Source organism: Callorhinus ursinus, unplaced genomic scaffold, assembly GCF_003265705.2.
Source record: "Callorhinus ursinus isolate GAN/ISIS: 27379988/994484 unplaced genomic scaffold, GSC_fseal_2.0 scaffold13, whole genome shotgun sequence".
Lineage (NCBI taxonomy): Eukaryota > Metazoa > Chordata > Mammalia > Carnivora > Otariidae > Callorhinus > Callorhinus ursinus.
The window spans coordinates 13,742,696-13,767,943 of NW_027397075.1; the positions used below are offsets into that span (position 1 = coordinate 13,742,696).

The 25,248-nt window shown below is 56.9% G+C and overlaps 2 protein-coding genes and 1 long non-coding RNA gene across 4 annotated transcripts in view; 2 read left to right on the forward strand and 1 right to left on the reverse strand.

The window, feature by feature from the left end:
* The window catches only part of LOC112828208 (testisin-like), a 4,373-nt gene extending 2,580 nt beyond the window's left edge, over window positions 1–1,793 (forward strand). For both annotated transcript variants that reach the window (XM_025877121.2, XM_025877122.2), the window contains 2 exons: window positions 1,020–1,174; window positions 1,473–1,793. In XM_025877121.2, coding sequence (XP_025732906.1) covers window positions 1,020–1,174; window positions 1,473–1,715 — 398 coding nt within the window. In that variant the 3' untranslated portion in view covers window positions 1,716–1,793. The remainder of the gene's footprint in view (window positions 1–1,019; window positions 1,175–1,472) is intronic.
* An 8,394-nt stretch (window positions 1,794–10,187) lies between these two features.
* On the forward strand, window positions 10,188–12,297 carry ZG16B (zymogen granule protein 16B). The gene is made up of 4 exons (XM_025877298.2): window positions 10,188–10,345; window positions 10,435–10,517; window positions 10,811–10,910; window positions 11,876–12,297. Exons 2-4 carry the CDS (start codon window positions 10,463–10,465, stop codon window positions 12,237–12,239), a joined length of 519 nt encoding a protein of 172 aa, XP_025733083.1. The 5' UTR covers window positions 10,188–10,345; window positions 10,435–10,462; the 3' UTR covers window positions 12,240–12,297.
* Window positions 12,298–17,662: 5,365 nt separating this feature from the next.
* On the reverse strand, window positions 17,663–24,178 carry LOC141373987 (uncharacterized). Its single transcript, XR_012380476.1, has 4 exons — window positions 23,993–24,178; window positions 23,212–23,326; window positions 21,511–21,572; window positions 17,663–18,950 (listed from the first exon to the last, which is right to left on the reverse strand). It is a non-coding gene; the product is annotated as an uncharacterized lncRNA (long non-coding RNA).
* Window positions 24,179–25,248: the final 1,070 nt, after the last annotated feature.

The window sequence follows — 25,248 nt, forward strand, 5'->3', positions numbered from 1 at the left end:
AATCAACACTAAATCAACACTAGCCCTGCCTTCCTCTAGAGTTGGGGTCTTTTCCGTTTCCTGCAAGGGGCTGGATAAAGTGTCCCTACCACAGAACTCTCCTGGCCCAAAGGGCCGAATGGGTGTGAGCCAAGGGGCCCAGTCAGCAAACACCCTGACCCCCGGCCGACAGGTAGTCCCGTCCAGCCCCAGGCTCCCCCTCATTCTGGCAGGTAGAAGGTGACTTCTGGACCCTACCGTCTTGCGGGTGTAAAGCTTAGCTCGGCCACGTGCTGGCTCGGAGACCTGGGGCAAGGCATCTAGCAGCGCTGTGCCTCGGCCGCCTCGTGTGTAGCTCGGGGCCATGATCGCTCCCACCTGCTAGGGCGGCTTGGAGGGTTGAAGCGGTTCATGCGGGAGGGTGGAGAGTGCGGGGCTGACAGCAGGCTCTACCCACACGGCGGCTCTGGGGGTTAGCCTTGTGGCTGGCCCCTGGCTCAGCTACGGCTCGGGCCGAGCCTGAGGAATTGGACGGATTTGGGTTCACAGCGGGTTCGGGCACTTCCCTGGTGCTCTGCGGGGGGCCGGGGGGGCGGTGGGACGGGAAGGACAGTCCTCCCCCGAATCTTTCCTTACCTGGAGGAGGGTCATGGTGGCGCTGTGTCCTCCGAAGGCCCGGAGCCCTGAGAGCTCATCCTGCTGCTCTGGAAGCCCCTGGCTGGGTGAGGAGAGGAAAGCCGCGGGCTGCCCCAGCTGCTCAGGCCCCTGAGCCTCCCGCGGCTCGGCTGTGCGGGCCCTGCCCCCTGGGCCTCTGCGCGGGCTGCTGGCTGGCTCTGGAGGGCTGCCCTCTGCCTGCTGGGGGCTGGGGTGGGGGCAACGCCAGATCTCAGGAACGGGCTCTGGCAGCGCGCCGTCACCCACAGTGTGCTGGGTGCTGGCCCCAGGGACCCTCTCCCCCAGCTCGTAGCCTGTGCTGTTCCTCCCTACCAGATGACAGAGGAGAGGCTCAGGGGGCCATCTTTCTCTGCCCCCCCCTGCAGTGCTGCCATCCCCCTACATCCTCCAGGAAGTGCAGGTCGGCATCATAAACACTGCCATCTGTAACTACCTCTACACACAGCCTACTTTCCGCCTTGACATCTGGGGAGACATGATTTGTGCCGGCCATGTCCAAGGTGGCAAGGACGCCTGCTTTGTGAGTGTCCCTCCCCAGCCCAACCAGGGGCTTCTGGGGCCTGGCAGCCCCCCACCCCAGCCCCAGGCCTGAGAGTCACCTGTATCCCTGCACCTCATTTGGTCCTTGTGTCCACCCCAGAGGGTAGACACTATTGCCCCACTTTGCAGACGCAGAAACTGAGGCTTGTTCACTTCCGGGGTGGGGGGTGGGATTTGCACCCAGTCTGCCCAGCTCCACAGCCCCTCCTGCTGTCCCCGCCTCTCCCCTGGCCCCTCGGGCCCCGCCCCAGGCCTGGCTCACCCGCGCTGCTCCCCAGGGTGACTCAGGTGGACCCCTGGCCTGTGAAAAGAAAGGGCTGTGGATTCAGGTTGGAATCGTGAGCTGGGGATCAGGCTGCGGGAGGCCCAACCGGCCGGGTGTCTACACCAACGTCAGTAGGCACTTCAACTGGATCCGGATGCTGTTGGCTCACAGCCACGGTGTTCCCAGGCCAGCCCCCTGCCGGCCCGCGCTCCTCCTCCCTCTGCTCTGGCCTGCCTCCCTCCTGCAGCTGGCCTGAGCCCTGCAGAGCCCAGGAGAGTGGGGCCATCTGCTAAGCCAGGCCCCGTCTCCCTGTGTTCCTTTGCTAATAAACATGTTTGCATGTTGGAGTCTGTGCCTTGCGGAGGTTTCTGCGGCCCCGGGGGGCTCCCTGGACCCCCAGTCACCCCAGCAGCACTCCCTAACTCCTAAGTCTTGCTCCAGCGGTCCGGACTATTCAGGTTTGGGGGGCAAACCACAGGACCCCCACCGGTTAGTTGAGTCAGAAAGATAATTTATGGGAGGACATTAGTAGCCCCTGGGGAGATGAACAGGGATGCCGGGAGGAAATGTCCTGAACCCCCCGGTGCTCGGGGCGCCCCCACCAGACACTCCTGGTCCGACCTCCATCCCCGAGGCCAACCTGGGACCAGGACTGGCGTGTGGGAAGTTGATTTGGGAGGTGATACCAGGAAGCCCCAGTGAGGAGGTTCCCGCTGCGGGCAACTGAGGCACAGTCCTGCTGGAGCCCATGAGAAACCACAGCGGCGTGCCTTGGCACCCACAAAGCAACCCTTTCTGCTCACCTGTGATCCTGGGAGGAAGGCTGGAACGGGGTTCTGCTTCCCCAAACGGGGTGGGGGGTGGTCGGACGCTGGTGGGCTGCCAGAAACAAGACCAAAGTCCTCCCCGCCAGGCGGGAGGCCCCATCTGCTCCCTATCTCACCAGCTCCCTCAGAGGCCACCGCTGCGTCAGGTGCAGGTGCCCCGTTTGTTTCCTTCCTGCCCTCCCCCACGCCACACGCAGCAGGGCCAGCAGTTTCCCGGTGCTCCCGGGCTCCTGGCCAGGCCGGGCACCCCACCCCTGCAGGAACCCTGCCACCTCCTGTCACCCCTCACCCCTCATGAGGCTCCCCCACACTTACATGGCGCCTGTGTGACCGGCTCTGGCCTGACTTGGGGTCCTTGCAGGTGCCGTTTCCTTGGTCTAGAATGTTCCCCCTTTTCTTGGTTGAGCCCCGCTCTCCTCCAAGCCTCAGCTGAGACGTCGCTCCCTCCACTCTGTCATCCGCTCATCACACCCAGCAGGGTCCTTCAGGCCAGCTCTCCCTTTGTCACTAACCGGCCGTGGCCGTACCTTCCTGCGTGGGCAGTCCCGGAGCCTGCGCTGGTCCAGCAGTGACCACCCAGCCCTGTGCCCCTCACGGTGGAGACACGCCACAGCCCCGCCCGGGATCAGTGACGGGCTCCAGGAGGTGTGGCCACCCCTTCCTGTGGCGCAGGCCACGCTGGACGTTTCAGGGCCCAGGGTGGAAGGGAGCCCCAGGGGGTCATCGTGGAGCAGCGCTGGGTCCCTGGTTCCTTCACCCCATGGTGTCCCCCGCCTTTGTTCTCCCCAGATACGTCGGAGATTGTGAGTGCTCTCAGCTGTCCTGGGAAGGGAACTGGCAGCTTCAGGCAGACCACTCGGGGCTCATCGCCCCTCCACCCCCGTCCCCACCCCCTTCGGCATTCACGTTCCCAGCTGTCTTCCTGGAGGACACGACCCTGCCACCGAGAGTGGCCTTGTGCGCCTGGGCTCGCATGCCCTGCACCAGCCGCTGCTGCGACCCGGTCACTGACCAGTGGGCCTGAGCCGGTGGCCAGTGGAATTGCTTATCCCTCCACAGCTGGATCAGGGAGTGCCACCATGCTGTTGACAGCTGGAGTCGCTCTGACTGCTGGGGAGGACGTGCATGGTGGGGACGTGGCAGGCCTGTCTGGTGAGGAAGATGGAGGCTGGGTGGGGGGTCACCAGACCGTAAGTGACCGACGTCCCATCGCGTGTTTTCCCAGCAGCCACAAGAGGGGCCTTCCCTTGTGATGAGTCCATGGAGAGAGTTAAACCTGCAACTTTCATCTCCGAAGACATCTTTACTTTGGAGTCAAGATTTTTTTCTTTTCTTTTCCTTTCTTTTTTCTTTTTTCTTTTCTTTTCTTTTCTTTTCTTTTCTTTTGTTTTCTTTTCTTTTCTTTCATAGACTCCACGACCAGTGTGGAGCCCAATATGGGCCTTGAACTCACAACCCTGAGATCAAGACCTGAGCTGAGATCAAGAGTCGGATGCTTAACCGACTGTGCCACCCGGGAGCCCCTGGAGTCAAAACTTTTTAAGCATAGTTTTTATAGAGTAAATGTTAGCACATTAGACTCATGATTATTTTTCACTTATATTGTGGGTGGTGCCAACAATGTATTTTTCCTTTTCCTGTCTTTTTCTTATTCTCCAAAAAGTTGTAGAAGCCAGAACAGATATTTTAGGTAGCCACTAAGATTTATTACTTCCCTTATGTAAACAAGAATAATTATGGAGAAAGTAAAGTATTTCTGACGGGTTCTGATTGTAACCACAGTCCAGAGCTTCCTGTATCTTGTAGCATGTGCAGAGTTGGGTGCGACTAGGGACACACCAGAGCATCAACACTTGTCACCTCCGGGTGATGGCCATCTAGGCGATTACCATCGCTTTTAGCCTTTTCCAGATTTCCTTCGCTACCCCTTTCCTATCGTGCTGTAATCAGAAAACAAAACCAGTAAGTGTATTTAAAAACCAAACAAGAATCCGGTTGGTTGGGTGTGTGGACAAGTGACATTTTCTCAGGCATATGGAAGCTCTGTGGATGCAGATTCAGGCCTCCTGCCTGCCACTTCCATGGACAAACGCAACAATAGAATGCTACCAAGATTCTGGAATAGGAGCTAGAAGGTGGTGCTGCAGGGTCTTCCAAGATTATCTGAGAAAAAGTCATTTTGGTTTTTGAATTCTAGACCCGCTAACAGCCAGTCACGTGGGAGGGCAACATGATGTCATTCTCAGGCAGGACGGCTTACGAAGGTGACCTCCCGCCTGCCCTTCCTGAGGGAGGTCCCTGCGGTGGGGAACAGAACAGAGCCCAAGGATGTCAGCGTCCAGATCTCCGGAGACTGAGTATGTCACTCTGTATGGCAAAAGACACGCTGCAGACGTGGCTGAGCCAGTGGCGTGACATGGGGAGATTATCCTGGTTGCCCAGGTGCAACCGGTGTCATCCCAGGGGTCCTGAAACCTGGAAGGAATCAGAAGAAGCAGTAGGAGCGGTGATCTAGGATGAGGGCGGACGAGGGGACGGATGCAAGGAAGAATAAATAAAAGATGGCAAAATGGTAGAAATAAGGCATTGAAGTCCCGTTTCTACTCCTGGAAAGAAGAGAAAAAGGACAATCAGGAGCGTTAGGGGTGAGGGCAGCAAACCCAAGGTCCACAATTAGCCAGCGTTCCCCAAACTGACCTGACCATGGAACCCTCGTTTTGGGAGAATTTCACAAGAGACTTGTAAGACACTGCCCCACGTCTCCAGAGCCAAGCCGGGGCCCGGAAATTCCCTCAGTTCCTCCCTGATCTGATACCCTCCATCTCCTGGGGTGGATTTTTCTTCAGTAAAATCTCAGATCTTTCAGCACCTTTCTCTGCTGTGTGCCCCCCTCTGACACAAGGGGGCACTGCTGAGCTGCAGGCTCCCTGCCCAAGCTGCCCAGGGGCTCCTCTAGAGGGGAGCGGAGGGCACAGGTGCTTGGTCCCTCGATGGATGTTTGCTAAATAAGCAGGTACCTGAACATGCAGGTGAGTTAAGGGGACTGAAACAATGTTTATTTCCCCATACTTATTTGCATGGGATGAGGACCCTGGCCGGCCCACCGCTTCCCCTTTGCCATTAGCCCCGTTCTGTGTCTGTGGGATCCCTTCTCTACACCCCCAGGGGGTCTCTCCCTTATGGAGTCTGATGGCCAGGTGCAGAGCCACGCAACCACAGGTCTGCCCACCCCGCAGGCTGGTCTCCTTTGCATGCAAGAACTGTGTGGTCGCTTGAAGAATTTGCATACACCCTGCCCGGGGCGGCTCATTCCCAGCCTGACAGACATTGCTGCTCCGGACAGCTGTTTAAGATAATGGGCGAAGTGGTTCTGTTGCAGAGCCAGACTTGTTTGTAACGTAAAAATAGCCTCACGGTGGTGATTCTAAAAATAATGCATTCTCCTTAGAAAATACAAGTCCGCAAAAGGAGCATAAAGAAGAAGCTGTTAAAGATCACCAGAACCCAACTTTGAACCAATTTCTGAACATTGGACATTTAGGTTGTTGACAAATGTCATTACAAATGACATTTTTGGGGCGCCTGGGGGGCTCGTTGGTTAAGCGTCTGACTTATCTTGATCCCAGCTCAGGTCTTGATCTCAGGATTGTGAATTCGAGCCCCACGTTGGGCTCCGCACTGGGCGTGCAGCCTACTTAAAAAAGAAAAAAAATACGACATCTTCCTGTAATCTTATAAATCTCGGCACCTGTTCCTAATCATTTCTTCAGCTAATGTTTCTATGAGTGCAGTGCTTTAGTCAAATGGGCTTCATGTTTTCAAAGGAGTTTAAACCACGAGGAGGACTCCAGTACACTCCTCCAACAAAGGAAGAGGGATCCACCTCCCACCCTGTTTTGACCCAGAGGGTGTCCACTTTTATATCCTTTATAAACTTACAGGTTAAAAAAACACCTCTCAGAGGTGTGGGGGGCTCAGTCAGTTAGGCGTCTGCCTTCGGCTCAGGTCATGACCCCGGGGTCCTGGGATGGGGTCCCCATCTGGCTCCCTGTTCAGCGGGGAGCCTGCTTCTCCGTCTCTTTCAGCCTTCTGCTCCCCCTGCTTATGCTCTCTGCCAAATAAATAAAATCTTAAAAACAAACAAACAAACAAACAAACAAAACACTTCTCAGTTTGTAAAAGTGGTACAGTCTTAACCAAAAAAAATAAGTCAAGGCAATATAGAAAAAGACAGGGGAGGAAGAGAAAAATGTCCTAAATCCCCTTACCTGGAAGTAACCGTAGTTTTGTTTGAATATTGTTTCAGAAGTCTGTTTGGAAAGGCAGGTTCTAGGACAGGCAGGTGGAAGGATGGGTAGGGTGTGGGTCAGGGTGGGGGCCCGGACACACATGCCTCCGAACTCCAGGGAACAAGGAGACGTTTACAAAGGTAATCCTTCTCTAAAAGTGTTGGACCCCAGCTATGCGGTGGGCTTCTCAAAGCAGAGAGGCACGAGGTGATGTGGCTGGGGCTTCAGTGGGCCTGGAGATGGGGTTCTGGACACTTGGAGGTGGGACATGGTGGTTCTGGGGTTCAGGAGAGGCTCCCAGCCGAGCCTCGGGCTGGCTGGGTAATGCCCTGTAGTGGGTTAGACTGTGGCCGCCCCCCCAAAGGATATGTCCTCTCAGAACCTCTGATGGAACCTTATTTGGAATGAGGGTCTTTGCAGATGTAATTAAGGTAGGGATCTCGAGGCGCTCCTGGATAGAACGGGCCATAAATGCAACACCATCTGTCCTTACAGAGACAGGAAAAGAGAAGCCACAGACGGGGAGCAGCGCAGGTGAGGGAGGAGGAGAGATTGCAGGGGTGTAGCTACGAGCTGAGAAGCGCCCAGGCCGGCAGACAGCCACCAGAGACTGGAAGAAGCAAGGAAATGTTCTCCTTTAGAGACTTTGGGCTGAATAAAGATTTATTTATTTGAGCAAGAGAGCACGAGCAGAGAGCGGAGCAGAGGGAGAGGGAGAAGCAGGCTTCCCACTGAGCAGGGAGCCCGATGCGGGGCTCGATCCCAGGACCCTGGGATCATGACCTGAGCCGAAGGCAGATGCTTAACCGACTGAGCCAACCAGGCACCCCGTGGGATTTTAATTACATAAAAGATTAGACAAAATCTGTGGTTGGGTGTCCCGATTTTCCAAAATAGGTGTTGCATTTCTCTGGGGAGAAGTGGGGGAAAATGCTTAGCTTAGAGCGTGGCATCAGTGAGAATTCAAGGCCCTCGTCTGTTGTGCCGCAGGCTGCAGAGCACAGAGGGGTCTCCTGAAAGCCCACATCCAGCGAGCAGGGAGACCTGACCCAGCCCCTCACCTCTGCTGGGAGAAGGCTGCATTGTTCCAGCTCCTGGCAGAGTGAGATCTGGGCCGAGCCCCATGGGGGGATTAAGGCCTCGCAAATCCCCTCCTGGGGAGCGCTCATCCTGAGGGACAAAGGGTCTGTGTTGAGTCTCCCCAGGGCCAGCACTGGTCCAGGGAGGATGAGGGGGCAGGGCTCCTGAAGGGGCCCCTATGCAGGTGTGCATGAGTGTACATCCATGCAGGTCATGTGCAAGGCCCTGTGTGTCGGGGCAGCTGGGCAGCTGTGCATGCTTGAGGATGCATGTGTGTGTGCAGGTGCCTCTGCTAGAACCATACTCCTGCCCTCTGAAAATGCACCTTGTGTGTGCTTTTGGGCACGTCCTGGCACCCCCGTCATCTAGGCAGCAACTGGCTCTTCTTGCAGCCACCCCCCCCAGGTAGTGCTCCCCAGGGTTCTACCCACCAGGTAGTGCTCCCCGGGGTTCTACCCACCAGGTAGTGCTCCCCAGGGTTCTGCCCCCCAGATAGTGCTTCTGGGGGTTCTACCCACCAGGTAGTGCTCTCCGGGGTTCTGTCCCCCAGGTAGTGCTCCCCGGGGTTCTACCCACCCCAGGTAGTGTTCCCTGGAGTTCCGATTCACACAGGCCCTCCTTCTGGTTGCCAAGCCCAGCCAGCCTGGCACTAGGAAGAAGGCATTTGAGTTGGCAGCAACACCTGCAAAATTGCCCAGCGGTTGAGGAGGGTCAGGAACAGAGCCCCCTTTGTGTGGCCTCCAGGCCCTTCCTCCAGAGCCGCGCCTGCCAAGGCCTCTGCCACCTCCACCCCACAGGAGGCTCTGGGGCCTCTGGAGGGGTTCGGCTGCCCCTGCCCCTTCCCTCAGTGGGCCCGAGACCTTCTGGGAGGGGCTAGGAGCATTAGGAGGCCAGGTGGGGAGCCCTTAGCTTTCAACATGAGTCAGTAGGGGTGCTTGAGCCCTAAGAGGCCTCTCCAGAGAGACCAGCGCAGGCCAGGAAGGAAGGGCCATGTCCAAAGCAGTTCTGTGCTCTCCCCATGGAGGGCTGGCTGGTAAATGCTGGGGACAGGCTGCCTCTCTTCCAGAGTGGGGACCAAGGAGGCTCCAGGATCGCTGACTTTGTGGGTTAAGGGCCAGAGGATACACGAGGCAGGTTTTCTGGGTCACAAAGTGTCTGTCACAATTGCTCAGCTCTGTGAGGGTGACATGAATGGGTTTGGCTGTGTGCCTGGAACACTATCTATGGGCAATGCCACTGGAGTTTCACAGGATTTTCATGTGTCACAAAGTGCTATTCTTTTGAATTGTTTCTAACCACTGAGAACTGTAAGAAGTGTTCTCAGCTCACGGGCTGTGCTACAATGTGTGGGGGTGGGGTGCTCCCCGGGGTTCTGCTAACCCTTGGCCCAGGTACCTCGGCGGGGTGTAGACAGGGCCTCCACCCCATCCCCAGTCCCCCAACACTGCCATCCCAATGAAACCAGTAGGTGAGCCAGTGCTTCCAGAGTGGGTCGGTGCGCACAGGAGGCCGTTCTCTGCACCCTCTTCTTGTGACCAGATGGGACCTTCCTGAACACCTAGCCTGGCTCCTGGGCCATGCATCCCTCCTTCCTTGCGCCCACAGAGCATTCCCTGGCGCTGCCGACACTGCCCCCCAAATGGACAAGTGTGCTGTTTCCAATCTTTTGCAATTTCGAAGGACACGGCCCAGAACCACCTTGCCCACCTGGCAGCACGGGTGAGACCTGGGTGCTCAGGCCCTTGCAGGAGAAGGATCCCTGAATTCTCATAACGCCCACGAGGAGGCTGTATCCCAGCTTGCGGACAACAGATGACCCAACCATCTGTTGGGGTGGTGGGAGCTCCCCGGACAGTATGACTCACACGCAGGGAAGCCAAGATTTGGACCCAGTCTAGATCCAGCGGCAGCACCAGCAGGGGTCTCAGACCTGCAGCCCTTGAGAAGTACCCCGTTACCTCCCACGTAAGTCTGACCCCTAGGCCTGACCCCAGGAGCCCCCAGAGGCACTGGCCTAGAGAATCGCCCTCTCCCCGATCCTCTGTGCCCGGGTCATCCCAAGGCCCATTGAGGCCGGCCTGTCCCAGCTACATCTGCTCCGGGCACAAAGCAAAGATTGTCACTGTCTTCCAAGTGACACAGCATGGGGGGCCAGCCCCTGGTGTCTCTTAAACCTGGCGCCGGCCACATAGTCCAGCTCTCTCTGAGGGTCGGCCTGAGCTCCCGGAAGCCCACAAGACACCAAGCTCCATACGGGCCTGAATAAGGTCCTGGGCCCGGTTGTGCACAAGGCAGGAGCCCCTGTGGGCACCCGGCCTGTAGCTCCCCGTTGGGTGGAGACCTGTCTGGCCAACCTGGGGGGACTCCCAGTAGCCCCCCATTCTAGTCCAGATGCTGAGGAGAGAGACCTGGAGGTGGCAGAGAAATGCTTGTCACTGTCCCATTTTGTTTGTGTAGGCCATGAGGCCAAGACAATAAACACAGTGCATCCGGGAGCTTCCTCCAGGATGCCTCTGGGATTCCCCCAGGAAGAGCCTGACCACCATTCCTTCCTGTTCCCCTGGTGGCCCTCGTTCCTTCCTTCTGGATGGGGGCCCAAGGGGATGGGGTGGGTATAAAGGGCCAGGTGGAGAGCACCCAGGCACAAGACAGTGCACCACCAGGACTGGGCGACGGACTCTCGTGGACAGGTATGGGCGGCACTCCCCTCCCATGAAGGGGCCTGGTGAGGTCCGACGGGGGTCCCCTCAGAGTCAGTGGCCTGCCCTCTTCCCTCCAGGAGCCTTGGGACTCACCATTCAGAGGCCATGCTGCTGTGGCTGGCTTTCACCCTCCTGTGGAGCACCACCTGCTGGGCACAGCGTAAGTCTGGCTGGGTCTGCCCCCCACCCCGGGGGGCCACGCTCACCCCCGCCCCAGCCTGTTCCCCGGGGGGCCACGCTCACCCCTGCCCCAGCCTGTTCCCCGGGGGGCCACACTCACCCCTGCCCCAGCCTGTTCCCCGGGGGGCCACGCTCACCCCTCGCCGCAGACCGACTCCAGTCCTGGGACCGCGCCGGCTGCCTGGAGGGCCACATCTAGTTCGGGGCAGGGATACGCTCCACCTCAGCCTGTGGTGCTCTTCTCTTCCCCACCGGGTCCCCTTGTCCATCTAGAGATGTACGGGCAAGGAGGAGGCAAATATTTCAGCACCTCCAGAAACTGTGAAATCACCGGAATCCGGGTGGCTGTGGATCTCCTGGGCCTGGTAAAGAGGTGAGTAGGAGCGGGGCCTGGAGCCCTGTTGCCACAGCCTCGGGAACCGGGGGTCTTCGCACCTCGTCCCCTTGTACCTGCACTGGGCTCCCAATGATCCTGGGAGTTCTGGAGCCATCAGCCACCACCTTCCTGTTTGTCCCTGTCCTTGCGCATCCTCCCAGGCCCACCAGCCCCTCCCGTTCTGTCTGCAAGTCCTGCCTGGCTTCCTGGGCTGACCTAAGAAGGGGGGTAGATGACGCTTCTCCTTCCTCTCTCCCTTCAACCCCAAACAGCCTCTCAGTCCCTGATGTCCGATGGGGAACCCAGGGGGCGGTCTGTCCGGGGGAGGGTCAGAGGAAAGGCAGTGAGGTCAGAAAGGACTGCAGGCAGAACACCAGTCAGCAGACATGTATGGAGGCAGAGAGCCCGGCCGCAGCTCCAGGCCTGGGCGGACCTGTGCTCTGCATGCCCAGGGTCCTGGGGAGGGCAGCAGGTGGCTAATGGGACACAGTGGCCAGGGCCGGGGGGAGGAGGCGTGTGGGGGAAAAGGGAAGCCCCGATGAGCAGAGCTAGTGGAACTCCCCCAGGTCACCGTGGGAGTCACCTGCTTCTAAGGCCTGTGACCTGGTCTCGCCGGTAGCTGGGGCTCAAAGTCCAAGCTGGGCTGGTGACAGCTCCCCACTGTGCACATCGAGAGCGGCCGGCATCACCTGAGGGTCCCCTTACAAATGATCTCGCTGCCTGCCCCCCCAAACCACTCCCACTTTTCAGATAAGGAAACTGAGGCCTGGAGCGGCTGGGTAATGAGCCCAAGCTCACAGAGCCCAAAAGCATCAGAGCGGGGGTCTGAGAGCAGCACCTCTGTCCATGGGGTGGGGCCGCTGACTTATCGTGACAGGACTGCTGTCCTTGTAGGGGGATCGAGCGCCCGGGGCGTGGTGGGTCAGCCTGACTCTGGGCCTCCAACTCTTCCCGTGTCCCAGTATCCAGGTGAGATGTGGCGTGTCCTGGAGCACAGTGTTCGGTGCCCCAGGTGGGACTACCCAGGAATTCATCCTGCAGCCCGGAGAACACATCCAAATGATCTATGGCTCCTACAGAGTGTTTATCCGGTTCCTGATCATAGCCACAGATCAAGGGCGCTATGCCATGTTTGGAAGGGAAAGTGGCAACACCTTCATCGTCTTCCCCGATAAGGACGGGAAGGTACTCACGGGAATCTGTGGCCAGCATAAGCTTTTAGGCCTTTCGGGCCTCTGCTTTCAGTGGGACTACCCTCTAGAGGATGAGGAGTGGACCACTGAACAACCAACTAACTGTACTAGAGACATGACAGACTCCAGCTGAGCCAAGGGGGCTGAGAATAGCTGAGTCTGAGCCTCCAATTGGAATCCGCCAATAAATAAAGCTTCTGCAAGAATGGTGTGTCCAGGTGTGGTTCTTAGGTCCAGGGTGTGACCAAAGCTTTCCCAGCTGGGGTGGGAGGGGACAAGGCCTCTGGGGTGGAGGTGCAGGGTGAGGAAGGAGCGGGTCCCATGCCCCAGGCCTCGGGGATTCTGCCTGGGCAGATCTTGGGCCTCAAAGATCTTGCATCTTTGAGGAGTCTGGGCTCCAAGGTCACCTTCCACCCCGCCCCTCCCCCAAGCCCATCCAGCTGGCCTCTGACTGCCCAGGCTCCGTCCTGGTCTTCTCTGAGTATGTGACAGGCCTCAGGGAAGCCCAGCCATTCACTTCCTCGCTCGCTCAGCACACATCTGCCGGGGCCTGGGTTCCCCCAGCCACTCACGGTTAAAAAAGGCCAGGTGTCCAGCTGAAGGGCACCCTGTAGGGGGCAGAGGCAGAAGCAGGTGGTGGCCTCTGCATTGACGGGGACACACGTAGGGCATCGTGTGTGGGCACCTGCGTAGAGGCAGGGCGACGGGGCTGTGCTGCACAGAAGCCTTTCTGAAGGAGGCAGTATCTGGGCCTGAAGGCAGAGGGAGACCTAGTCCAGTAGAGACAAGGGAAGGAGGGCACACTGGGCAGAGCGACCAGCATGGGCAAAGGCGAGGGCCAGAGGCAGCTGAAGACAGGGCTCCAGGAGGTGTAATTTGTGATAGCAGCCTGGGGAATTAATGCAGACCCGAGACCTTGCCCGTTCTTTGTAGCCCCATCCCGAGCCTGAAATCTGAGTCCCAGGGACCTCTAGCGACGAGGCTTGCAAACACTGGGGCAGTGACCGCAGGCAGATGTGTTCTGCACCCTGCCACCGAGCATGCACACAGCCAAATGCTGGCTGCTGGTGCGGGGTGCCAGGTCCAGCTGCACCTGAACTGCCCTGTGGGCACGGGCCTTCAGTGGCTCCTATCTGGAAAACGAGCAAACTGAGGCACAGAGAGCTCAGCGGCTTGGCCTGGGTCACACAGCAGCAAGAGGGAAGGCTGGGGTTTGCTTGGGCTGGGAACCCCAGACATATGCTGACATTTTTCTCTGTTCTGCTTCTTATCCTTTAAATGCTGGTTGGGACCCATTTTGTGGTTTTCACCTGGGGTCCGTGGGCAACTTTCAGAGAATCCACGAACTTGGCTGGGGGGGAAAAAGTCACCTGTTTATTTTCATTGTTTTCTACTGGAAATTTTGTGTTTCCTTCACATGTGAGTGTGACCTCACCCAGCTCATCAGCAGTGCCCGTGACCTTGATGATGACAATTGTCCCAAATATCCTGAAATTCACACTTGCCCCAACTTCAAAATTATGGGTGTTTTCAGACGTGCCACGTGATCTGTCGTAGTAAAGGGTATTTGGAGAACACACGTGAGGACACGTTGTGATGAGCGCATCTGGCTGTTTTCCTCCGGCGTCGTAGAAAAGCTGGGGGGCTGCTCCCCAGGGCCCAAGGGTGAGCTCCGGTGTATCACTTCTTGCCCCTGGACTGCTAACAGAAAAACCTGTTTTCAGTATGAGACTCCTGACCACTTTCATAGGCGGGCAGCTTCAAGGGGGGACCCCCCCACCTCCCAATGCCCCCCACCCCGTATGGCCATGAGGATGGTCAGAAATGGGACAGTGTCGGCTTGAAGAGGGAGAGCAGTCATTGCCTCTTGGCCAGGATCAGACAGGAAGAGAGGAGGACGGGTGGGGAACCGAGGAAGAGGAGGAAGAGGTGGGTAAGGGGCCAGCTCAGGGCAGTCGTACCCACTGATTGCAAAGCACAGTCCCTGGCTTGTGAGCTGGCTCCCAGGAAGTCCTGCATGGTCCCCCAGCAAGCACTGCGTGCCTCTTCCTCTGCCCTGCCTGCACCCCGGCACTGTGGAGACTTGCATAGTGCACCACAGGGGGCCAAAATTGGGGCGAGGGGGCTTGGGGGCACCCAGGGCCCACTCCCCTTGGTGACAGGGACCATGCGGGTTCATGTGTGTGAACCCTTATTTAACAAGCACTCAGGGGTGCTCTGGCCTGGCCTTTCGTACCAGCCCGGAGTCACCTGATCTCTGGGCTGTGGGACCCAGGCCCCTGTCAGAACCCAGCAGGTGGCCTCCTTGAGTGGCCATCCACACGTGGGTCATGGGTCATTGTCGGCTGTCTGGTCACCAGGGCGGGACCTTGAGGTCATAGCTCCTTCGGGGCCAGTCCCCACATGAAGCCGGTTCTGAGAGGCAGGAGAGACTGCATGGGGCCGTCAGCGGGGCAGATGGGAGCTGCGTTCTGGAGCCTGAGGCTGGGCAGCCGGCGGGGGGGCCCTGGTGCCTTGGGGGTGCTCCAGCGCAGGTGCCCGGGGCAGGCGCCTGGTGGCCCCTGCGGTGACGCGCTTGCCCATCCATGCACCAACACCGGCGTGTGGCCTCTGGAGGCCCCGTATTGTGGGGTGTGGGGAGCCCCAAACCTCTGCTGGATGCCAGGAAGGAGGCGGGCTTCCCAAACCACCATCTCCCTCAACACCTGCCCGGCCTCCACGCCCTGCCACATCCCTCCTCCCAGGTCCAACGCCCCCCCCAGCTAGGAAGTCTTTCCTGCTGTCTACCCAGCTTTGTCCCTCGGAAGTGGTCAGCTCTTCCCCTTGTGGAACAGCCCTCCAGTGGCTGGGGCACCCCCACTCAGAATGCACACGTCGGTCTCCTGGACAGGCGCTCCGTCCACCTGTCCTCAGACCCGAGCTCAGGACCACTCCCTTCCCCTCAGTTCCAGTTGCCGGGACAGAGGCCTCCTGCCTTACCGGTGGTGCAAGACTCAAAGCGGGGGGCAGGGGGCATCTTTCTCACAGGGGCCCTCCACCTGCAGGGGGTACCCGCTCACCACTACCCCTCTCCCAGCGCACCTGGGTGAGGCTGAGGCAGCTGCACGGAGCCCGGTGGACTAGAGATGGGCCTTGGCCCAAGATACACCAGTCATTCTCAGCCAGAGATGGGCAAGTCAGGCCCTGCATGTGCCCCGTGTTGTCACATGTTCCCAGGAGCCATGGGGCAGCCATGTCCAGCCTCAGCCTTCACTCTCGAGTGGGAGAGGAAGACTGATGAACACAGAACAGCAGAAAAGAGACAGAGATGGCCCGATGGTCTTCCAGCCAAGCTCCAGGCTGCTCCTAACCCCAGCTCATTCGGGCTCTGATATTCCCAGACGCCTCTCAAGGAGGGCTACCAGATAAACAAATTTCAGGATTTCAGATAAACAATTTTTTACTGAAGTAAATATCAAACCATGCATTTTTAAAAGTATAACTACATCCTAAATACTGGGGCTCCCCCAGCCCTCAACAGCCCTGGGCACGTGGGGAGGAAAAGAGCAAACAGGTCCTGCCTGAGATGGGCGCTTCAAGGGGGCAAGACGCCGAAGCACCTGCCTAGAGCAGAAAAACAAGCAAGGAGGCCCCACTCCTTCCGCCTTTGGGTGGACTTGCCTAAGCTCTTTTTAGGTTCCTTCTAAAAACGGTCCCCTCCCACCTGCACCATCCAGGGACTCATAAAACACCTGCTGTCCCAGCACTCACTCGGGCATCACATCCCTGCTTTATTCCCATCTTACAGCTGAAGAATCAGCCGCGGATGCGTTTAGCACCTTGCCCGAGGTTACTCAGGGAGTTAGCAGCCAAGGCCAGACTCAATCCCAGGGACAAATTCTGAGCATGACCCTTGTTGCCGCTGTTGCCCATTACCCCCCGCTTCCCCCGCCATAGAGATGCCAGAGGAGGGACACCTTCCCCTGGCTCTGGGTGCCCCTGGGCTCCTCATTATTCCCATCCAGCTTCTGCCCCTTACCTGGCCCTGGTTCTCCCAAATGTCTCCCAGCTCACGGCCACGTGCACTGTTAGCTTGATCCAACGCGCCCACCCAGGGGCACGACGCGTTCGTCCCCGTGTGATGTGCCGGGCGCTCCCCACGCCGGCACTTCTAGCTGAGGGGAAGGGGCAGCCAACCCTGGGAGGTGGCCGGGGTGATGAGCAGCTCCCCCCAAGGCCTGGGAGAGACTCCCCGTAGGGCTGCTGGGATGCCAGGGGTGGGGGCAGATGGCTGGGCCTCCAGAACTGCCAGCTAAGCCCTCAGACTTGAGCAGCTCTTGGGGAAAGGGCACCAGGAGGCGGCAGACAAAGGGCTTGTGGTTCCACAGGCCGAGCCCTGAGCTGGAAACCCTTTTGTGGGCTTGACTGCCCTTTCAGGTCCCTTCCTTCCGCCTCCCTGAGGCAGCTTCCTGGAAGGGGCGAGGGAGGGCCAGGAGCGGGTCTGGCCGAGTCCGGGGCCTGCACCGGTGATCAGGCGGCCCGAGCTTTCTTTGTTACCATGGGCCGATCACCAAGCTAAGTGCTGGGCCACCATCTCGTCTGCTCCTACTGAGAATAAGCAATGTTTGCCCCGTTTTACAGATGAGCCAACTGGGACCCAAGGAAGGGAAGTAATAGGTGGGGCCCTCCACACGGTGGAGCAGGGATCCCCAGGCCAACATGGGCCCAGGCCCGAACAGAGCCCCAAACCTGTGCTCATGGGTGAGGAGCCGGAAACCCACAGCCAGCTAGCCGGTCCCTACCGGCCAGACGTCAGGGTCCTCAGCGAGGGGTTCACATGCCATTTCCAGGGCCTTGTGTCAGTCAGGAGGCTGCAGGGACCCGTCCAAGAGAACCAGCTGATTATAGGGATTTCTCTGGTGACAGAAGGTGATTTGGTAAGGTGTGTTTTATAGACGGGCAGCTCCTGCAGGCCAGGCAAGCCCGCCCTGCCCCTGGGGAGACTCTCCGTCATGGGGGACTCAATTTTATGGAGAGGGCCACGGATTTTCCCAAGGCTAGGACCAACCCCCTTTGCTTAGAGCAGTGGTTCCCTCCTGGGGTCAATGGTGCCCCCAGCGGACCTCTGGCCATGTCAGGAGACATTTTGTGTTGTCACAACTGGGTAGGTGTCCAGACCTTGAGGGGATAGAGGCCAGAGACATTGGCACATATCCTACAATGCACAGGACGGCCCCCGCATACACACGCACAAAACCTAACTCTCTGGCCCCAAAAAAGTGCAGTAGGCCAAGGTTGAGAACCACGGGCTAGGTGCTGTGGTCTGTCCTGCACCCCGCTCTGTGAGGGGCACACCTCTCCCTTTCACCCCACGTGAGTCTGATGGGGGTCCAGAGTGGGGTCCATCTCCCTGGAGCTCCAAACCTCAGAGCCGGAGGTCTGAGCCCCCACCCCGGCGTGCCTTTGGGAACAAAGTATTGTCTCTGGGCTCCCACTCCCTGACCCCGGACCCCATCGCTCTGGGGCTTTCCAGCAAAGGAGGTGTTCTGTGATGTTTTCCACATTAATTCACTGCTGTACGAGGCTGGCGGATATTTTTATTGTGGTAAAATACACATAGGGTTTGCCCTTTAAGCCATTTTAAAGTATACACCGCTGCGACATTTAGCGCCTGAGGGGGGCCGTGCAGTATCACCACCATCATCTAGCCCCAGACGTTCGTCATCACTCCGACGGAAGCCTGGACCCCAAACCCACTAAGCGTTCACTCCCGATACTTCCTCACTGGTCTGACTGACCTTAGACACGCTGTGCAGAGAAGTCTGTTGCCTGCTATTGTGTCTATTCACGGTTTTGTCCAGTTAGGTCATGGGCCCGCGACAGTGTTGAGGCTCAGCTGCACTCCGAGTTTCCTGGTTTGGTTTCCCACTCCATTTTCTGGAGGTACACTGTAAAAGGCATCTATGTTCATAGTGAAGTTTGATAAAAATTGGACAAACATATCCACTGGTGTTAACTTCCACTACACTCAAAATGGAGGAAGTTTCTGTCACCCCTGCAGGGCCCCTGGAGTCAGTCTCCTCCCAAACCCAGGTCCAGAGAATCACTGATCTGTTTTTTGGTCACTGTAAATTGGTGTGGTCTTTTCTAAAATTTCAAATAAACGAAATCAGATGGTATGTGCTCCTCTGTGTCTGGCTTCCTTCGCCCAGCGTTAGGGTTCGGAGGTTTGTCTGTGTGATTTGTATTTCACCAGTTCCTTCCCCTTCTACCGCTGAGCAATGTTTATCTATCCGTGTACTGGCCAATGAACACTGGGGTTGTTTGTCTGGGCTATTAGGAATAAAGATTCTGTGAACGTGCGTGCGTGAATCTTTGTGACATATCTGTCTCCATTCCTCCTGGGCAAACGTCTTGCCTTGGGATCAATGACTCACACCGTCAGTGTAGGTTAAAGTTTAGAAGAAATGGCGAGACACCTTTCCAAGGTGGTTGGGGCCATGCTGAATTCCTGACAGCTGTGCCCGAGCCCTCCAGGTTCTCCACACCCGTGCCAACACTTGGCACTGTTGGCCCCCGACAGCTAGGCCATCCGGTCACTGCCGCTCCTGGGCATCTTTCTGCGTCTGTTGCCCGCTCCCTTGTCTTCCTCCGGGATGTCTTACACCAAACCTCTGCCCAGTTGTTTGGTATTTTATACTGACCTCCCTTTTCCTTCTGGCTGTTATCTTGGTGTGTGAGGTGAAGAGAGGATCTAGTGACTCGCTGACCACTCAGTAAAGGAGAGCTCCAGCCCATTCCTGGCTCCATCTGCTCCGGCCTGGGCTCATGCTTCGGGGCAGAAGTGCACGCCAGTGTGCCTCTTCTGGGGAAGAAGGATTTTCTCTGAGGCCTTAACTTTCTCATTTGAAGTTTGGAATGTCCCTGCTACCGTGATGCAAAAGTCCTTCGATGAAGAGACTAAAGACATTTCAGATGCTCCCAAAATGACAAAAAACTGGTAGCCGGGGGAGAGGGAATAGAAATCGTAATCAACTCTTCCATGAAATGTAATTGTATAATATTTTTTCCTGTTACCAAAGTCATCCACGTACACTGCAGGGATTAGGGAATAGAGAGCTATATTGAAAAGAAGTCCCATTACCCAGAGGTACCCACTGTCAGCATTTCGATGTATCTACTTCCAGTGTTTGTTTTTTTTTTTTATTTATTTATTTATTTATTTATTTATTTATTTATTTATTTATATTATTTATTTATTTTTTTAAATAAAGGACAGTTCTTTATTTCTTTATTTTTTTTAAAGATTTTATTTATTTATTTGAGAGAGAGAGAGAGAAACAGCATGAGAGGGGAGAAGGTCCGAGGGAGAAGCAGGCTCTCCGCTGAGCCGGGAGCCCGATGTGGGACTCGGTCCTGGGACCTGGAGATCATGACCTGAGCCGAAGGCAGACGCTTAGCTGACTGAGCCACCCAGGCGCCCCAACTTCCAGGGTTTTAAGATGCATTTATGCAGGGGTGCCTGGCCGGCTCAGTCAGAGGAGTGTGATGCTTAATCTCAGGGTTATGGGTTCGAGCCCCACACTGGATATAAAGATTACTAAAAAATAGGGGCGCCCGGGTGGCTCAGTCGTTAAGCGTCTGCCTTCAGCTCCGGTCATGATCCCGGGGTCCTCCCTCCTCGGCGGGAAGCCTGCTTCTCCCTCTTCCACTCCCCCTGCTTGTGTTCCCTCTCTCGCTGTGTCTCTCTCTGTCAAATAAATAAAATCTTTAAAAAAAAAAAAGATTACTAAAAAATAAACTTAAAAAAATAAAATGGATTTAGGCATGTAAAAGGGTTAAGTTTGATAAACAGGACACCTGGCTACAGAAGTCGGGGATAGGGAAGAGAGAACCTGTCTGAGGACGAGAGGGTTCCAGAAAGAAAAGTTGCTGGGGGCAACTTGAAACATGATAGGAGAGCTGAAAGAAAACAGCCCCAGGTGTTTGCAGGGGGTCCTGTAGTGAGCTGAGGCTCCGAGGCACTGGGCAGGGGCAGGGTACACCGGTCTCCACGGTGATGAGCAATTCTGTGCTGAAGGCCACGGGCCTCCAAGTGCGGCTCGTGGTGCACGCTTGTCAGTACGGGTCTTTCTCCCGGAACAAGGGGGTGGACAGATGCACGGAGGAACGCTAACATCCGTCACGCACATGCTTGGGGCCAGGCCTGATGCTCGGTGGCTTCACAAGCCTTCCCTCATTCAACCCCGGCACACACCTGCGGGGTGGGCACTACGCTCCCGTTTTCCTGGGGTCCCCTCGCCCCAAGTGCCCAGGGCTTCAGCACTCCACGGCACGGGGTTCTTGCAGGCTGGTTTCCACTATCTGTGAATTTCTTCTCAGTGACTCATGACAAGTTCAGAGATGAGGTCCGTGCCAGACCTGAACCCAGGGGCCAGCTGGAGAAGGGACTGTTTAACCTGCACCCGGTTCCTGCTCCTCAGAGTTGGCCTTTGTGCCCAAGTCAGCCTTCAGGAACATTCGAGTAAATATAACTACTTCCTTATCCATGTACTGGCTCAACCCCAGCAGACGCTGTGTGTTGGCCACCAACTGTTTCTTCTTACACAACACTGAGCTGTGCGGCTCCTGGCCCTAACTTGTCTCTGGGAGGTGTCACTAGCCCCAGGGCCTGCCAGAGTCCACACGCTAATCAGTCACGGGTGGGGAGTGCCCCTGAGAGATATTCAGCTGTGCAGGGGTATGAACGGCAACTAGGGGCTAAGGAGGTAAGGAATATCCTCCATGCTAGCCTCCCACCCCGCCTCCTCAGGGCAGGGACCCCACCCCCACCCCCACCCCAGGCTCCAGGACCCACACCCCTCCCCCACACCAGGCACAAGAGAACCTCCTTTGTCTGCTGCAGTCAGTGGGGGTCGGGTGGGTGTTTTAATCAGAAAGGTCAGTCTTCTAAATCCTCCCCACACACCACCTCTGGGGGCACCGAGGGACAGAAGACAAAGGGGCTTGTGTCTGTGCTGCAGTCGTGGCCGGCTGGGACAATCTCCCCGTGAATTTGGCTGCTGGTTCGGGCTCCTTCCCTCTCACTGGCCTTGGCAGAGGTGGGAGGCTGGGGGTGGAGGGGGCTTGGGAGTCGCCCCTGGGGGCGGGAGCTGAGTAGTCTCACTGCCTACCGCCCTGAATGTTTGGGCTCCCCGGAGCACACACAGACCCGTCCAGTGTGCACATACATGTGCACGCACACATGCACGCACGCGGTGGACACGCGCAGACGGACATGGGGCAGGAGGCCCCGGGGACAGGGCTGCGTGGCACCACGGCCCAGGGCAGCAAGTTGCGGCTCCTGGGTGGTTGGGCTCACGCTGGGAAACGGCCACCATCAAATGTGAAGCACAGAGGCTGAGGAAGTGAGGGACTTTGTTTACCTGTAATCCTTCCTGTCCTCTCCTCACTGCTTTCTGGAAGGGTCCTCGTGAAGAGTGACGAGCTGGAGAGTTTAGCAAAAGAGCACAGGGAAGTGATGAGCTAGAGAAAGCTGTGGGACTCTGCACGGCCCAGGAGGCAGAGGGGAGGGGCCTGGGGAGGGACAGCAGAGAGGCTCTGAGGGCCATTCCGCAGGGCCAGGGAACATTCCCGAGCACCCAGGGTGTGTGGCTGAGGCAGGAAGCCTTCTGGGCAGCAGGCGGCTCTCAGCTCCCGGGAGACTGCTGGGGCTGGTCTGGCCCCCTCCACCAGGGCTCACGATTCCAGTCAGCCCCAAGCTCCTGACATTGAACTCCTCCCTGGAATGTTCCAGACAGCCACCTCCGGGGAGGGGCATGGGGGACACCATGGCTTCCCAACCCCCCACCCCGCAGTGGGCCAATTGGACTGAAAGCAGGTCCCCCAGGCCTCACAGAGGCCGAGGGAGGTTATCGTGATAGAGGGTGCACAAACGCCCAAATGCTGAGCCGGCTTCCACAGGTATGGCCATGTCCCTGCTTCGGACACAGGGCCAGAGGGCGCTGGCCCCCAAGCTGGTTAATGGTTGCCAGGGCCCCTGGGGGCTGCCCCTGTTTCGCCGGCAGGGAGGGTGGGAGGTGGCAGTGGGTGTGGCACAGGCCAGAGCTGGGAGATCCAGTGCCAAGTGGCCAGCTGGTGGCCATGGTGACTGGGGCAGGGGGACAGAGATTGAAAATCAGGGGGCTCCAAGGGGCCGGGGGCCCTTGGTTCAGCTGAGTCACTCTTGGGCGGACTCCATAATTTATCCAGCTCTTGGGACACTTATGAGAGCACAGACCATGTTAAGAAAAAAAATCCCATGGAGTAAATGTGAAGACTGGATTGGCTTTATCAGCGATGCATGGATCGGGCCATGGGGAGCTCTGCATTATACAAAATGGAGATTGTTCAAAGAAGGTGGGTGGGCAAGGAGTGAACAGGCAAGGCCGCTTTCCCTCCAGGGCAGTACAGGGGTCTAAGGTGGCTTACCATACCTTCTTAGGGGGATGGCCAGGCTTGAGGGGACAGATGACCTCAATGGTGCTGGCCAGAAAGCCCCCCTATCCACCGCTTAAGACTGTGTTTCTGGGGGAGGCAAGCAGGTGAGGGGTTAAACTCCAGGTGGGAGACTTGGCCTAAGTGACACCATTTGGGGCCTGTGATTTCTTTTTAATGATAATCCCAGCAGGACAGGCATCACCCTAGACAGTCCCAAGCTGCCAGGACACGCCGTGACTGCTCCTGAGCAGGTGCAGCAGAAATGCTTCTCAGACTCCCTGGGGTAAAGGACGACTTGTTCGAGGTCTACTCTGGTCATTCGTGGTCCTGACCTGCCCGGGCCACCGTCAGGTGGGCAGGACACCCAGTTGTGTCCCCTCAGTTCTGACTGATGGGAGTCAGAGATGAAGGCATCAGGGAGGGCTGCTCTCTCCCTGGCCCTCAGGCAGCCTCTGGTCCCCTGTGCTCACATGGTCCAATCCATCCATAAGCTGGGAAAGTGCGTGTTTCCCTGAGCTCTGTGAGCCACGCTAGCCAAATGGAAGGGCTGGGGGGAGGGACGGAGGAGGGACCCTCCACCCTGGCTGTGATCAGAAGCACAGGACTAGGGACTGGCGTCTGGGGTGGGAGTGGGCTGAGCCCCTCACCTGTGGGGCTGACGCTGTCCCTGGGTGGACGGTGTCACAACTGAGCTGAATTCTGGGCACCCCGTGGTATCTGAGGAGCCCCGCCCCGCACTGTGCTGGAACGGGCTCTGGGAACCTTAAAAAGACCATAAGCTTATACTTTTGTAAAATACAATAATACAATTGTAAAACACAATAAAAATGAATGACTAAAAAATAGGAGGAGGGGCACCTGGGTGGCTCAGTCATTAAGCGTGTGCCTTTGGCTCGGGTCATGATCCCAGGGTCCTGGGATCGAGCCCCGCATCGGGCTCCCTGCTCCACGGGAAGCCTGCTTCTCCCTCCCTCTCTCCCCCTGCTTGTGTTCCCTCTCTCGTTGTGTCTCTGTCAGAAAATAAACAAATCTTTAAAAAAAAGAAAAAATAAAAGAAAAAATAAAAAATAGGAGGGAGAAGACGTAAAACACATTATCTATGTTTTCTACAAAAATAAAAATAGATTCTACAATATGTAATTGCTCTGTCAAAAGATTTACAGCCAGAATAAAGAAGTCCTACCATTTGATAATCAGACCAAAAATTTTTAAGTGCGAAAGGTCTGAATCGGCAAATCACAAGAGAAGAAATACAAGGGGCACATGAGTCTAGGAACAGGCGCCACACACCGTGAGTCATCAGACAAGCGCAAAGTGGGACCACCTGAGATACCGCGGCAGCACCCCCACCCCTGCCCTGGCCCCCCGGCCCCACAGCTAGGAGGGCTTTCATCAGGAGGTGAGGATTAGAGACACTGGGACCCTTACCTTCCATGCTGCTGGCGGGTAAGTCAGACGATAACAATCACTTGGGAAAGGAGTTGGTGGTTTCTTTAAAAGCTAAATATGCAGGGGCACCCGGGTCAGTTGGTTAAGCGTCTTCCTTCGGCTCAGATCATGATCCTGGGGTCCTGGGATCGAGCCTGCATCATGCTCCCTGCTTCTCCCTCTGCCTCTCCCTGTCTCGTGCTCTCAAATAAATAAATAAAATCTTCAAAAAAAAAAAAAAAGGTGAAACATACACACAGATTATGACCCAGCCATTCCACTCCTGGGTGTTGGTTAGCTCAACAGAAATGAAAACATGTCCACATAAAAACTTCCAAGTGTTCACAGCAACTTGATGGGTAACAGCCAAAACCCAGAAACAACCCGAATGCCCATCAGCATGAGAATGGGTGAAGGCTCTCAGCGTTGCGGTCTCCCAGGAACACACAGGAACACCACAGGCAGTGAAGACACGCCACAGCCTGGGTGGCCCCCAAGACATCCCACTGAGGCTGAAGAAGCCCGGTACAAGAGAGCACATGCTGGATGATTCCATTTACCTAAAATGCTAGGAAGGACAGAAGGCAGATCAGTGGTCACTTGGGGACCGGGAGGTGGGACAGGGGAGCTGACCAGGAAGGGGCACAGGGAGGATTTTGGGGTGACTGAAACACCCTGCAACGTAGTATGTTAAATAGTAATAAACGTCCTGGAAAAAAGAGAGCAAAGAAAGAAGCAAAAGGGGAGGGAGGGAACACTGCTCTTGTAAACAGGATGGTGACTTGGCACCTGAGTGCAGTTCCCTAGGAAGTGGGGGCAGGAGCCTGCAGTCATGTGGCAGAAGAGGAGGCTGCAGGTGCAAAGGCCCTGAGGCAGGAGCATGCCTGTGGTGTTCCAGAGCACAGCTGGGAGCCCTGCGGCTGCAGCTCCCCAGCAAGGAGGGGGAGGGGGCGGGGAGGCCAGAAGGATGACGTCATTCCCTCTGAGTAAAGTGAGGAGCCATCAGAGAGCTCTGAATGGGAGTGTGACCGCATTACTTAGGTTTGGAGAGAGCCAGTCTTGCGGCTGAGTGGAGAGGAGGCTGCTGAAGCAAGAGCAGAAGCAGGGAGCCCCACGAGGAGGCCACTGCTGAAATGCAGGATCGTGTGGAGGGCAGCTGGGCCCGGCATAGGAACAAGTGGACACATCTGGACATATTTCCAAGACACAGTAAAACCGACAGGTCTGCTGATGGCTTGAATGTAGACCATGAGGGA